At 35.7% G+C, this 15,582-nt stretch overlaps 2 protein-coding genes across 5 annotated transcripts; one reads left to right on the top strand and one right to left on the bottom strand.

Annotated features, from left to right (window-relative positions):
• Window positions 1-393: 393 nt before the first annotated feature.
• Window positions 394-8,963, top strand: LOC117914612 (histone-lysine N-methyltransferase family member SUVH9-like). Of its 4 annotated transcripts, XM_034830009.1 has the most exons (4): window positions 394-2,671; window positions 6,492-7,638; window positions 7,977-8,127; window positions 8,300-8,963. In XM_034830009.1, the coding sequence occupies exon 1, from the start codon at window positions 581-583 to the stop codon at window positions 2,597-2,599; it is 2,019 nt and encodes a 672-aa protein (XP_034685900.1). In that variant the 5' UTR covers window positions 394-580; the 3' UTR covers window positions 2,600-2,671; window positions 6,492-7,638; window positions 7,977-8,127; window positions 8,300-8,963. The 4 variants fall into 4 exon arrangements, with proteins under 4 accessions (XP_034685900.1, XP_034685901.1, XP_034685899.1 ...); XM_034830010.1 differs by lacking the exon at window positions 7,977-8,127; XM_034830008.1 differs by lacking the exons at window positions 6,492-7,638; window positions 7,977-8,127 and adding an exon at window positions 5,787-5,930.
• A 1,348-nt stretch (window positions 8,964-10,311) lies between these two features.
• LOC117914917 lies at window positions 10,312-15,098 on the bottom strand. The gene is made up of 4 exons (XM_034830438.1): window positions 14,844-15,098; window positions 12,078-12,148; window positions 11,708-11,843; window positions 10,312-10,658 (listed from the first exon to the last, which is right to left on the bottom strand). Exons 1-4 carry the CDS (start codon window positions 15,025-15,027, stop codon window positions 10,594-10,596), a joined length of 456 nt encoding a protein of 151 aa, XP_034686329.1. The 5' UTR covers window positions 15,028-15,098; the 3' UTR covers window positions 10,312-10,593.
• Between the last annotated feature and the right edge of the window lie 484 nt (window positions 15,099-15,582).

Raw genomic sequence — 15,582 nt, 5'->3', positions numbered from 1 at the left:
AAAATCTTCTTCAATAAATGTATGAAAAGATCTACGTCCAAGTATTTTGTGTTCATATTAATTTTTATCAAAATTAAATGATTTAAATAAAAATGGAGAGAAAAAAAAAAGGAGGAAGAATCCATCACTGTAATTCTAATTCAATGCATTTGTTTCAACAGGATTGAATAAATTAAATAATATTGGAAAAAGAAAAAAAAACCTGTAGAAGCATTAAATATATTTCTGTTTATGGAAAATAATGGGGCCCAGTGGTCCAGGAAAATTTATGAATTTCAAAAATGGAAGGGGGAAAGGGCAAAATGGTCATCAAAGTGTAAATGTTTGCGTTTCATTTTCACTTCTGACAGGATGAGTTGGTGTCCTGATTTAAGTTTTTGGGATTGTACTTTTTTTCCTCTCACTTTCTCTCCTCTTTCTCGCTCTCTCTCTCCTCATTTTCCTTTCAAATCCGCCATGAAAATGCCTTCAAAAACCTCTATTTTCACTGTGCTTTAAACCTTTACACCCTTAAACCCTTCGACCCCTTCCCCCTTGATGATCAAATCGACACCACCGCTCTCGGCACATTTTTCCAAGAATGGGTTCTCTCATCCCATTCCAAGACCTCAATCTTCTTCCTGACCCAGCCACCTCCCCCTCCACCGCTGCCACTGCCATTACTCCCGCCCTCATTTTCCCCAAAATCGAGCCCAAGCTCGAACCCTTTGATGCTCCAACTCTACCGCTACAGTCTTTTCCCCAGAACCCTAGCCCTAATTTCTTTGTAAACTCCGGACAACTGCCGTTTGTTGGACCCGGTTCGAACCCTAATGATACAGTTTTTTCTCAGACTCCCGAGGGTTCTCCAGAAGAGAACAATGTTTACTCTGAATACTACCGGATTTCTGAGTTATTCAGGACGGCTTTCTCCAAGAGGATGGAGAACTTAGGGAATATCGAAGGCTTGGATCCGGATTCACGGGCAATTGTGCCGGTGCCGGAGGAAACTAGGATTTCCAACGTGGTTGTATCGCGTCGCCGGGACCAGCGGTCGTCGGAGCTGGTGAGAGTTACGGATCTTACAATTGATCACGTGAGGTACTTCCGCGACCTCGTGAGACGAACGAGAATGTTATACGACGCGCTCCGAATCTTCTCAATGATGGAGGAGGAGAAACGCCGAGAAGTGGGCCTTATTACCAGGCGCAGCAGAGGGGATTTGAGAGCGGCGAAGTTGATGAAAGACCGAGGCTTGTGGCTGAATCGCGATAAGCGGATCGTTGGGTCGATTCCGGGGATTAACATTGGAGATTTGTTTCTTTTCAGAATGGAATTGTGTGTGGTTGGATTGCATGGTCAAGCTCAAGCCGGAATTGACTACTTGCCGGGGAGCAGGAGCTCGAACGGGGAACCAATTGCGACCAGCATTATTGTCTCTGGTGGCTACGAAGACGACCAAGACGAGGGTGATGTGCTAATCTATACTGGTCATGGAGGGCAAGATAAATTTTCAAGGCAATGCGATCACCAGAAACTAGAAGGTGGCAATCTTGCACTGGAGCGAAGCATGCATTACGGAATTGAGGTGAGAGTCATTCGAGGAATTAAGTATGAGGGTAGCGTGACAGGTAAAGTTTACGTTTATGATGGGTTATATAAAATTCATGATTCCTGGTTTGATGTGGGCAAGTCTGGTTTTGGGGTCTATAAGTATAAGCTTCTGAGAAATGAAGGACAAGCTGAAATGGGTAGTGCCATTTTAAGGTTTGCTGAGAATCTTAGGGTTAGCCCCTTGACTGTTCGACCGGTGGGTTACCTTTGTGATGATATTTCAACGAAGAAAGAGAATGTCCCTGTTTTTCTGTTCAATGATATTGATGGTGATAATGAACCAATGTATTATGAGTATCTTCCGAGGACTGTGTTTCCGCTCCATGCTTATAATCTTGGGGGAAATGGAAGTGGGTGTGACTGCGTTGCAGGTTGTACTGATGATTGCGTTTGTGCGCAGAGAAATGGGGGTGAGTTTGCTTACGATCAAAATGGGTTTCTCTTGAGAGGGAAGCCAGTGATATTTGAATGCGGGAGCTTCTGCCGCTGCCCACCAACTTGCAGGAATCGCCTGACTCAGAAAGGATTGCGGAATAGGTTTGAAGTGTTTAGATCGAGGGAAACTGGTTGGGGAGTTAGGTCCTTGGACTTGATACAGGCGGGAGCTTTTATATGTGAGTATGCTGGGGTTGTTCTCACAAGGGAGCAGGCAGCACTGTTTAGTATGAATGGTGATACTTTGATTTATCCCAATCGATTTACTGATAGATGGGCAGAATGGGGTGACTTATCCAAAGTGTACTCGGATTATGTACGACCGATGCATCCCTCAATTCCTCCATTAGATTTTGCAATGGATGTATCAAGAATGAGGAATCTTGCTTGTTATATGAGCCACAGTTCATGTCCTAATGTGCTTGTGCAGTTTGTGCTATATGATCACCATAATTTATTGTTCCCTCGCCTTATGCTATTTGCCATGGAAAACATCCCTCCTCTGAGAGAGCTTAGCTTAGATTATGGGGTGGCTGATGAATGGACTGGGAAGCTTCCTATCTGTAACTGAATAGTACTAAAACATTGATTCATTTTTGAAATGTGGTGGTGCAGCAGAGTTTTGAGGATATGATGCACTAAGGTAAACTCAACTTACTCTTCTGTAACCATTAGCAGTTTCTTTCTGTGTTTTAGAATCATATTAACTTGCACTATTTTCCCCATCTTTAAAGATGATTTATTCGATTGATGTCCTTTCTCAGCTTTGCTCTTGCTCTAGTTCAATTTCAACTGTGTCATCTATTTGTAGGTGGTACTGGAGGATGGAACCTAGAGTGTGAGACAGGGGATGTTTTAGTTTCATACAATTGCTGGTTATGCAAAATTATGTTCTTTTAAAGGATTTAAGAATCTTTTTTTCTCCTTTCTTTTTAATCAGTTTTATGGATCTTTTAAATGTAGTCTATTTTGGTTGTAATGGTTTGAACATGTCAGATTTCCTCTTATTTCCTTCTTGTCGTATGCATTTAATTTTCAATTGGATTTTCATTAACCATTGCTTTTGGATATTTCTGGCCTCATGTTTTTGATGTTTTTTTTTTTCCTTTTTAGTTTGATAGGCAAAGTTAGAATATATTAACAATGCCTAACAAAAGGGCGCACAAAGGTATGCACATTGTATACAAAGGCGCCAAAAGGCCAAACCAAGCTAAGGGATAACACAAAAAACAACTCCCCTGTCTCACTTAAAGCTCAACCAATCAATGGAGTCCAACATGGACAGAGAGCTAACATCTGTGCACATTCTACCACACTTCCAAAAGATATACATGAAAGTTTTCTTGGTTGCTTGAGCCCTGGTTTCAATGTTTTAAAAAAATTTCCTATTTTTTTCTTTCCAAATGGTCCAAAATATACACAAGAGAGCAGTTTCTGTAAGCTTTCTTCCTGACAAAGTGTCCATGCTAGCTTAAGAGTGTCTCTCTTACAATGGAATGCATCACCCATTCTATCCCAAAAAGAGCATAAACAAGATGCTACAACATGGCTGCTTTAAATCAATGAAAAATGATATGATCGACTGTTTCTGTATCTCCTTTGTCTAAATATCATCTATTCGGTATTCTACATCCCCTCATTTTAAGCTAGTCCAATGTGAAGATCCTCCCACATGTAGCTTCCCATGCTTTTAACCCCACCTTCACCAGAACCCAAGGATTCCAAATCATGCTCGAAGGAAACACTTCTAAGCTTTCAATGGAAAAAGAGGAATAAAGAGACTTATATGAGAAATTTTCACATCTTTGCCAAATCATCTTACCCTCTATACCACTGCAAATCTACTGAGCATGTAATTTCCTAGAAAGGGCCTCCTCCTCATTTCGTTCCTAGTCATAGATTTGTCTCGTGAATATGGGGTTCCAACTGCCACCCTCCGCAATCTGCTCCCTTATCCCTCAGCTATCCATGCATCTTTGGTGGATGCTATTGAGAATAGTGTGGGGAAAGCCTCACCTAAGGGCTCATCCCCACACCATCCATTTTCCCAGGACTTAATCCTTTGTCTATTTCCTATCCTAAAGACCATTCTATTTTTAAAGCCTTCCCACCTACTTATCACCTTCCACACTCCCACCCCATACCCTACCCTCACTCCTCTAGATCTCCTCAGGCCTTTGTTTTCTTTGTATTCTTTGTAAGAAATTGTTTTCTTATTAAGAAAGACAAACTCACAACAACTTGTGTCCTTTTTTGAATTCAAATTTTCTATCATATAAGACAAAATATATCTAGCTTCCAATTTTGAGGTTTACCTAATGAAGTTTTGAAAGAAAAAAGAAAAAGAAAAACTATTTCTTTACTAAGTTTTTCAAATATGGCTTTCATAAAAAATTCAATAATTTCTTTGACTTATGGGCTTTAAATATGGTTTGCAGAAAATGTAACTAATATTCTATAAGTTTAAGGCTTTTTTGTTATGTGGACATGGGCACATATGCTCTATTTGAATATCCATATGAAAATATCCACTCCTTTAAGAGGAAGAGTGACGAAACCTTAATAATCCAGTGGGATTAAACTATAGGAATGCCTGTAAACTCCTTGGTAATAGATGTCTAAAGAGACATTAAAAGATGAATCCAATCTACAAAACTTGCCACTAAGATATTTAAAAATGAATCTAATCCTTCAATTTTGCTTGAGTTCTTTGTCTCTCCTTAAATCTTAGCATTTCTCTTGCGCCTTCCATATAGTATAGTACCAAATAATTCTACTATTAGTGTCCTTCCCAAATCCCTGAAATGCAATAACTGATTTGGAATCTCTTGGGATCATCGACATAATGCCCACTAAAGAGAAAATGTATTGCTGTAAGTCATTAGCAAAGGAGAAATGGAGGAACAATTGATAAGAAGATTCCTCACTTAGTTTGCAAAGAATACGTGTTCAATTTAATGACTCTAAGATATTCCATGTGAATTTTCACTCTCTTATACACCCTAGCCATGTGAAGGCTTTTACTTTGATAAGGCTTTAGAGTTTTAAATAAATTTTTTCTAGTAGAAAAAAGCTTGGTTATCCTTCTTGAAAAGGAAGATAAAGATTTTGAGGAAAAAAAAGCCTATTTCATCCAAAAGGTCTCAATAGAGTATGGGGATAATGTTACATTTAAGGAAACATGTACATGTGTTGTCGAAAATTGAGTTTAATTATTGTTATACTAAATATGGAAGTAGTATTCAAATGAAAGATATGTTCTTTAGATGGTTTGGATGTTGAGTGAGACTTGAAAACTTCTTCTTAATGGATTGGTCTTTTGTTTTTGAGTTCCCTGCCTCCCTTCCGTTTTCTTTTTATTGTAATGATGAGGAATTAATGCTAACGGTTAGATATTTATCCTGATTGTCAATGAAGCAAAACCTAGGTTATATAAGCTCAAACCCATCCCTCTACCTTACACTACTCAAATACTAGGGAAGCTCGATCTTCAGACCCTTCAGTTCATTGCCAAAAGTCATTACCCTAAGCAACACCCTGGGGCGAGTTTTTGCCCTTTTAAACTGGATGATGAAAACCTTGAAAAGGTAAAACTTTGAGCATATATTAACACATTTATGTCAATTGATCACAAAGAAATATAGTTGTGCTTGTAGTTGATCATAGTTTTCCTTCTGGTATATTAGTTGGGGATGCATAAGAATTTGAAAATTTTGGCATAGCAATATTTATTAGTGGACTCACCCCTGGTGTTGTAGCTTGACAGTAGTGCCCTCTGACAATAAACAAGAGGTCTCTAGTTCAAGCTTCCTAGGTATTTAAGCAAGGTGGGCTAGATGGGCAGTCCCACATCACTTGGAGTTTGCTGCATCGACAGTTGGGGATAAAAGCTTTGCTGTTAGGTGCATTCTCAGTTTACAAAAAAAAAAAAAAAAAAAGTTCAAAAGTTTTATTTTGTGGATTTTATGATGAATTTATTTGTCTTCTTGTCATGTTAAGTTTATTTTATTAGACTCTTCTTAATTTTTATGTACATATGACATGTACTCTATGTTTACTTCTTTTAACTCCATTATCTCTTTCATGACATTGGTAATCTATTTCTCTAGTTTATTTTGTGATATATGTGTTTCATGTGTACCCATGTTATTTACCTTTCAATGTCCTTAAAAAAAAAAGAAAAAAAAGAAAGGCACTGATGCATAGAGATTTTAAAAAAACCTATAACAATTTATGAGTTGACTTCTATGGCAGAAAAAAAAAAATAAAGAGGATTCTGATCATTGCCACTATATACAGGCAAGAAGTCCCAAATTCCTTTTGGGAACAAGTGCCTTTCTTGGTTTACATGTTCACTTTGTTGATTCACTGATTTATATCTCCAACTGAAGGTAGGTGTATTATTTCCTGACATGTTCTAGATTTGCCTTATCCAATAATTATCTATGATCCCCTGTTTTTAGAAGGCCAAGCAAGAACAAGTGAAGAATTCCTGTGGACCAAGGTGTTCCTCAAATCTAACTTCCTAGCCTCTTGCCAGTCTTTTGATAGTGCTAATCTCAGTCTCACTGTTCCAACCACAGTCGGCTGGCTCAGAGAAAGCCCAATCGGTAACTTACCTGTGAGCTCTCTTAAGGAGGCTCTAGTGCTGAAACAACTTGGGTTACAAGAAGTTTTGATACAACCAAATGGATGAAGGTACCACTAACAGATGCTAGTTCATCTCCTCAAAGAATAATCACTTGTCGCTTTCCATCATTGGATAGCAAGCTAAATGGCATGTCCAGGAACTCTTTTATCATAGAAGGCCATAGAAGCAATACTTGAATTCAGAGATTGGGTTTATTGCCCTGTTCCTCTCCAACCAAATAACCCACACGGCAGCCAACAGAAAATAATGCAACAAATCTCTACTCCTTGGTTGTGGACCAAGGCACTGGAAGGAAATTCTCAGTCTTTGTGAGATCTCTTGCAGCTACTGAATAGGTCTCTGTCTTAAGGAACAATCAATGCCATAACACATGTGGAAGGGCTCAGGAGAGATGATTAGCTGTCCTATTATTCTCTCTACATTAGGTGCTTCTGTTTTCATTGGAGGCTTTATAAGTTGTCTTGATCTTAAAGAGATTGTTAGTATTCACTTTTCATGAGCCATTAGCAATGTAAAAGTTTTGACTTTGCACAGATTTTAGTCTTCCAGAACAATATCGCTGGGAGAAAGCAAGTCCGAGAACCCCTCTTTTTAAGGAAAGTAAAGCAGACCCCTCTTTTTAAGGAAAGTAAAGCAGTATGTTGATGGGAAGGAATCTAAAAATTCTGACAGTACCTCTGATCAATGTGAAACAGGATAGTAAATATTTTGTAGGAGAAAGGATATGGAACCCTTGATTTCTTGATATCCATGGAAGTAAGAATTTAGGGGTCGTGGATTGTTGGAGATAGAATAAGATGGGGGGAGTCCTTGAAAGATGTTACAGCCATGGAGGAAGTGGAGCAGAAACTTTAATCTCCCCGGTATGGATCTTCAGAAAATCTATCATACTGAGAGAAGTCCCAGACATCCTTAGAGATGGCTTTTCATGGAAAGCAGTGTGGAACTCTGGTGTCAAGGTTAGCATCCCATCATTTGGGACATTGACCATAATAGAATGCCAGAGAGCTATATTCTTTATGAAACATCCATAACCATTTACTAATGAAGGCCTTATTGCGCACTGTAATCCCTAAGAGCCAGTTTCCTTGCGCCTTGATCTACTCATAACCTCTCATCTCACAAGATGTTCAGCTGCCCTCTTCTGTTCCAGGCCACAATAAGTTTCTCTGGATCTTCTGGATCCTAGAAGCTGGAATGTATTTATACCATATGCATTTTCTAGGCACATTGGTTTAATTATCTTGAGTAGGAGGATATATAATTTTCTCATCCTTGTTTTTATATGCTTGCACAGTTTCTGACACTAGCCGGATGCTTAGTTAGTGATGATGCCGTGTCAGTTATTGGAGGATATGTACTGGATAGAACTGAATGATGATAAAGACCTTGTTTATCATCCTGATAAACAATCCTGAGTAGTTTGGCTCTAACATTTTAAGGTCCTGGTAGGCAACTGGGAAGTGACTTTGATTATATAGTACTTGATACTTGTCATATCATCTTCATTTTATATTAAACAATAGGATCATGCACACAACTGAACAAGAATTTAAAATTTATTGTTGCATCCCTGTTTGTTCATTCAGTGATTATTTGCACTCCAAATATTATATGCAGATGGGCGTCGAATTACAGATTGACAACAGTTTTGTTGCCTGGTTTTGAAAGTTTTTGGTCCTCACTTCTTCCCTGAAGATAGAATGCTGTAAATCTGGACCTTGGTATGAGATTATAGAAAAGCTGTGACCCAGCCTTTACACTGATATGGCTTTATCTTTCTATTTTCTGGCCTTCACGTCACAATGACGCCTAGGCGGTGAATGGAAAGGGAAATCAATTACTAGAACGAGGTGCAATCTACTAAGGTAGGGATACCACTTCAGTGATTCTGGTAACATTTTTCGACAATATAGTCTTTAACTGGATTATTGAAGGAATCCTCATGCTGTTCTGCTGCTGAGATATGTGCCACAAAATCCATAATCTTGTACAAATAACTATATGATCTTCTGTAGTTTGAACCTGTATATATGTTCTAATCGGATAAAAACTTGTACAGAAGTTGTATCAGTGCATGTGCATATTGATGGATGGATATGATCCGGTTCTTTTGATGCTTTTCTTCTGTTCTTTCAATGCCTTTCTTTTGTTGAATTTTTTATGCGATTGTAAGTGATGCAAGATCTAAGATTAAGCAGAGTGGGGGTGAGTTGGAGGGAGGACGGATGCGTATGTTTTAAAGGCTTTTATCGTGCAACTCTTGAACGAGGCATCTTTGTTACTACTTTTTCTTATTGACTTGTGTTGCCTTCAAATAAAATGAGAGGTATGAATAAGGATGTGCTAGTCGCGCTGCCTCGCTCACTGCATAATTGTTGTCAGAGCAAAAACATTAAGCTCATGTTTGGTTGGGCATGTGATTAACTAAAAGATGTGATCATATATAGCCTATTTTAGTTATATATATATATATATAAAATATTTGAAAAAATATGAGTAATTCTTTTAGTTTTTGGATATAGAAGGATGAAAATATATTTTATTTAACATAAAGAGAGATTGGTCACTAAAAATGGTATTTATGATATTTATTAAATAATAAAAAAATTATTTTATAAGATCAAAATGCCATATAAGCAAAGAATAATAGTAATAATAAAGAAGGATATAAATTTTCAATAAGTAGTTGAAGTATGGATGTTATCTTTTATCAATCCTGTAAAGAACTTAAAATATTTTCACCCATTAAGATTCTTGTATTTTTTACTCTTTTTTGTGTTGTTTTTGCTTTTGTATTTTAGATGGTGTATTTTAATTTTAATTTATTTATTTATTGAACGATAATATTGATAATTAAATCATACAAGAATCCTTATTCATCCAAATTTATATTGATGAGAACCATATGTTGACTTATAACACCAACTTCAAAATAGTATAATAAATGAGTGAGGGACTATTAGAGTGTTTGTAGTGATTTTAAAAAGTGTTTCTATTATTTTTAATACTTGAAAAGAAAAACACTTTTTAAAATTATTGTTAAACATATTCTTAGTTTAATATGAGAAAGCAAAAATAAAAGAGAAAATTTTGAACAAAGAAAATGCTTTATCAAATTTCATGGCTGATGAGGGATGCCAATTTGAGTGTGGATCAACTTAGAAATTCTTAAGGGTAACGTTGATTATTTTCAAGTTGACAATATTACTCTTTATTTATTAGTTTTATTAGTTACAAACTTACAAGGATGAATGTTAGTTAAAATTAATGAAGGTAAATTTATGGATTCAATGAATTAGAATAAATTTTAAATTAGCTTATTAAATAATCCTAATATCTAATGTAAAAATCAAGGCATAAGTTTTAAAGTAATAACTTAAAAGGCATTTGATAAATAACTTAATATAACTTAATGATTTAATTTAAGTTTTGAATAAATTAAATATATTTAATAAAATAATTTAATATATTAAAAATAATTTTAAATATTAATTCAAATGAGCTAAGTTATTCTTTATCCCAAATCTCTTTTAATGAAAATATATTTTACAATTATAACTCTTATCTATCATATTCAAATGTAAAATTATTTACTTTTAATTATAAATATTTAATAACTGTTTTTAATATAGGGGCAAAATGGACAATTTATAATGATTCCATTCCAGGAATCACATTCCTCTTGGGTTTTCTTGAAAGTTGTGGGATCACCACCCTTTTTGATTCCTATATTGAAGTAAACAGGAAAGTCTAAAGGAAAGGAAATCATTCACATTCCTTCCATTCCCTTTCCTGTAAGTAAACATGGCATAAAGGCAGATAACATTGAAGTGTTGAAGAGGGTGTTTAGTATAACATATCAAAATCAATTTGGAGCAGGAAGAATGTCAAGCTTGAGTCATGGCTGCTGTTCAATTTTTTTCCAGTTGCCGCTGTCGGGCTCTTTCCATCTTCCGTTTACGCCATTCCTCCAGGGCTGAACACAGACATATTAGAAAAGAAAGCTTAATAAGAACATATAGCAGATATTCATTACATGGGCAATCAGAATTCACAAAAACCATGACTTGTACAGCTTTTACCCTTGCATGTTTACCTATTTGCAGCACCACTTCTCAACAAATGTGGCAATTATATGGAAGATTAAGAAAAAAAAATGATAGGTCTTGGTGGCATGGTGAATGTCTTGAACAAATTGACTAAGAATCAGTGTTTGCTTCATGTGTTTGTCCTAAGGAATTTATTATGTTGATAAAGGCTTAAATTGCAGATGGCATTGGTGTTTAGGTGCTACCATGTGGCATAAAAATTCACCTAAGCCTGAGGCTAAAGATAGAAGAGACAATGCAGGAATAGGAAAAATGAATTAGTAGGAACATTGACTTCTGCTATTCAGTGTGATGGAAATACAGAGAGAGAAAATATGATGAAAGTTAGGAGCCACTACAATGACACTAATGTTGAGGATGAATAGTTGCAGTGGAGATATCCACCACTATACTTCAAGAAAACAAAAACAAAAATAGGAGCTTGATGGTTTTAAAAGGCGCACTTAGCGCGCCTAGGCCCAAAGCTATAGGAGATTTTTGCACTTTAGGTGTGCCTTTTAAAACTATGTTTGCACCCCCTCTCTAGATGTCCAATTTCAAACAAGACAAAGGCATGCATTTCACATTCTAGGCACTGTTATTCTAATGATTGCATACTATCGATTATTCTTCAAAATGTTTAATGTGCATGTGTTGTGATCACCAAGATTTAACATTTGAATAACTCACATATTCTATGTCAGAAAATATATTTCTACTTTATTGATGTGCCTGCTCATAGGTCCAGTTTCTGGGTGCAACTGTTTCAATGGAAAGATCCCCAGGATTCACATCAAGCTTAAAGGCCAATATGTTTGCTTCAGTAAAATTAGTTATAGTTGACCAAAATCATGAAGAATTTCAATATCAAGCACCACAATAGACTTCACTCTTTGCTTGAGGATAGTTCATTATAGGGCAAAACCCAGTTAGTTACCTTTTTGGCTGGCAGCGTCACTAAAGGAGCGTGAGTCCTTTAACCTTTTGGATAGATCTTCTGCAGCGGTCTGCTTTGTATCTTTCGGTTGGACTATCTCTGCTTCCACATAAGCTTCTTGAGTAATTTCCCTCACCTAAATTTAGAAAGGATTTCAGCCATAATATTGTGTGAATTTCATCACAGCACTTTTGTTTATTTAGTTTAACATTAAATAGAAAGTGAAGGGGAAAATTCCAATCAATTAAAAGAATATCTCAAGCCCTCAAACTTTTACATGTAAAAACAGATCATTTGTGTTTACTTAATAGAAAATTTAACCAAATTTATAGTAAAATGATTAAAATTATAAAGTCACTCTTATACTTACTCTTTTTATCAGTTCCAATGGTTCCATAGCACGACGCATCTCTTCAGATTCCTTAATGTAATTGAGCTGAACTGCAGTCCAAAATATTAAACATGTACTAGTTCACTATCATGTCCACTGCTAAATGATTGATAAGCATCGCAAATAAAGAAAAGAAAACCAAAGAATCAAGGATATATGATAAGGTTTTTTATATTAAGAATGTTTTATATGTAAACAACAACAATACTTTCAGCACATTGATCACATCTAACCCCAGAACCTTTCATCCTATTTGGTAACAAAAACACTAACAATAGGTTTATGTTGATGAGATGTAATTCAATGTTCCTTTAACATGGTGTCGTGGTGTAGTTGGTTATCATGTCAGTCTAACACACTGAAGGTCTCCAGTTCAAATCTGGGACTCTAGGCAATGCCAAATTATTTATTTTTAATTAATTTTGCTTATAAAAAAATGTAATTCAATGTCCCTTGGTTCATTCAAGGGCTCTGTTTTCAATCACAAAATCATACTTAGTGGAATGATATTCAATCATGAAATCATACTTAAAGGAATGCCTCTGATTCAAACTTTTTTACTCAATATTTAGAATCAATTTGTAAAGTCCAAAGCTAAGGCAACAACACATGCACAAGTTATAGGTATAAATTCTGGATTCAGCTGAAACTTAGGATACCACAAAAGGGAAGCAATTAAATGATATTCAAGGAAATTCAATTTAAACATCTTAGAGCCAGAAAAAACCTCCTCATCAAGAATAAAAACATGTAATGTAAATTTCAAAATGGTGAAGTCAAATTTAAATGGGCCAGGAAAATATATTTTTACAGTGTTAGTGTCTAGAGTAAGCCATGCCACAAGTGACCACGAAGATGAATGATGCCAAGAAGTGCACTCTAGCAGCCTTTGATTGAAAAATATAATATTTGCCACAGTGTATCCAGGAAACCACACCCAATTTTAATCCGCATTGTATTTTGGTGTTTAAAATTGCGGTCTGCAGCATTAATTATTGTGGAATTTATTAGTTCTGCAGAGAATCAATAATCACTACAGGAAAACATGACTCTGAACTTTTAAACAATCCAACAAGTCTAGAAGAAGTACCCATAAGAAAGTGAAAAGTCATATGTAAACTCAATATCTCAATCATCTAGCTACAATACCTAAATCTTATTCTTGTTTCTAAACATTTTCCAGTAAGAAAAGTTTCAGGTTAATCAGGATGCACCAATTGGAATATAATTATAATACAGAGGATATGATGAGATAACGCAATTGAGAAATTGACACCATCTTGTTCAAATGAAAAATAATCAGACAGTGATAATTCCTTAAATGCAGGAAAGACTTCTCATCCCGAGGCCCTACATGGTGCAAGGTCCCATCTCAGGTGTTCTGGTAAGTGTAGTGTAGCCTGTGATAGACCTAACCGTAGCTTGGACCCATGTGTTCACACATGACAGTCTGGAAAGTAACTGTTGCACCAAGCAGATTAGTGCCCACTGCTCATTCTCTCCAATGCTCCCTCATCCCAAAATGGTAAACATATGCTAAAACTAAAACAAGCCAAAAAATTTGGAAAAAAAGAGAAATGAAGAAGAAAAGGTGAGGGTCATTTTCAAAAGCTTGATTCCAGTAGGTCCAGCAACTGAATTATGTTTGTCGTCTTTGTTTATTGACCCTGAACATACCTATTATTTTCCTTCTTGGCAGGCTAAAGGCAATGGCTTGCAAAACCAACTATATCATCCATAGCCGATAATGGAGTAATAAATTAAATTTGATGTATTTGCATGATATGCTTTTGATTGTATCCCATTTCAGTTTTGTGATATTAAGATCAAAATATTAACATCACCCAACAAGAGTTCCATTTCTACAAATTTAATTCAAAGCAAAAGACTGACAAATGAAATCAGCTTGGAAAAAACAGGGAAAGTTAAAAAATTTAGCCTACTCAACAAGAAAGTATGCAGTTAATAAACAGCTCCATAAAAAAACAAATAGTAAAAAAGCTCCATCAATTTAATTTAATTATCCGGAATTTGAAAAGAGAGGCTAAAACATTACAATGTCTCTGTAACCTCAAAATAACATAGCTAATAAGTTTACAGCAGCACTACTTTTAATTCCAATATACAAGTTGATACATGGATTATTCAAAACAACTGTGATTATGAATTCCCAAAAACTAAAAGATGATCCAATTGAAGAGAACACGAATCCAAGAGTCAAGCAATTAATCACCATTCTCCAATTTATTTCCTAGGAAGCACAGTAATAAGAACTGAAAAAGATAAAATGGTGTGCAAAGAATCCTAAAATGTCTTTCAATCCCTCAATAATGAACCCTTCAACCATGATATAATACTAGTCTCTTGACCAAACCCCTACACCTCCAAATCACCAAAAACAACAGATTTCCACCCAATTCACCAAAACCCTCTCTAGCATACATGAACACCAACCCCCCAACCCAAACCATTAGGTCAAATACCGATTTGTTTCATTCAAGAAACACCCTTCATTCTTCCTTGATTCAATTACCAAACATACAAATAAGAACGCAAAACTACCTAATTTAACAGAAACCCACCATTCTTCTTGGATTGAACCACCCAAAAAATCAAATTAAAAGATAAAACCAGCACGATTAGCTAGGTTACGCGAAACACTAGATTCATTGTACCTCATTTGAAAAAACCCATAACAGTATGATTGAAGAAAAAAATAATAAAGAGAGCAAGACAGGGGCATGCCTGAATCGGGACGAGGAGTGGAGAATTTGCGGGTGGAAGCAGAAGAGAGAAAGCCCTGAAGCAAGAGAAGAGCAGCTATGAGATTGAGGAAACAGACTATGATTGTTGCACTTCTGAATGAGAATCTCAGTGACCTCCACGGCTGCTGTGTCTCCATCTCTCTCCTATTCTTCTGTTCTTCCATCCTTTCCCCCCTGTTAGTTACAAGAGAAGACTCAAAGAGTCACCCGAGTGTAGACCCACCACTCTATGACGATAGATATCCGCCCTTGCTTCATCCATTAAAAAAGAAATATTCAGTTCATAAGTCAACAACCGGAAGTTGTGCGCCATTTTCAGTGGGTCCCATCCCCAAAAAGAAAAAACCATTGACAATAATATTAACCGTACTAATGCTATTAATATTTTCTTCTTTATCATCTGTAACGTTTAATTATGATATAGTTTTTTATGTTATAGATTTTTTTGGAATTTTTAAAATAAAAACTAAACATAATTTTAAAATTATTTTGAAAATAAAAAAATGTAACTAAAGTGAGTCATCCATAATACCATTAATTGTAATTGGGTTTGCTCTTCAATCTTTAAAATTTGTGATTACTAAAATATTATTATCTATGTTATATATATAATAAAGAATTTATAATATATTTTTGTAAAACATTTTTATCAAAATGATAAATTAATTTTAAATAATTTTATTTAATATCATCAAGTAAAAATGTATTTTAGAAAACTA

The sequence above is a fragment of the Vitis riparia genome, chromosome 5 (assembly GCF_004353265.1).
Source record: "Vitis riparia cultivar Riparia Gloire de Montpellier isolate 1030 chromosome 5, EGFV_Vit.rip_1.0, whole genome shotgun sequence".
Taxonomy (NCBI): domain Eukaryota; kingdom Viridiplantae; phylum Streptophyta; class Magnoliopsida; order Vitales; family Vitaceae; genus Vitis; species Vitis riparia.
This window is presented reverse-complemented; position numbering and strand designations above follow the sequence as displayed.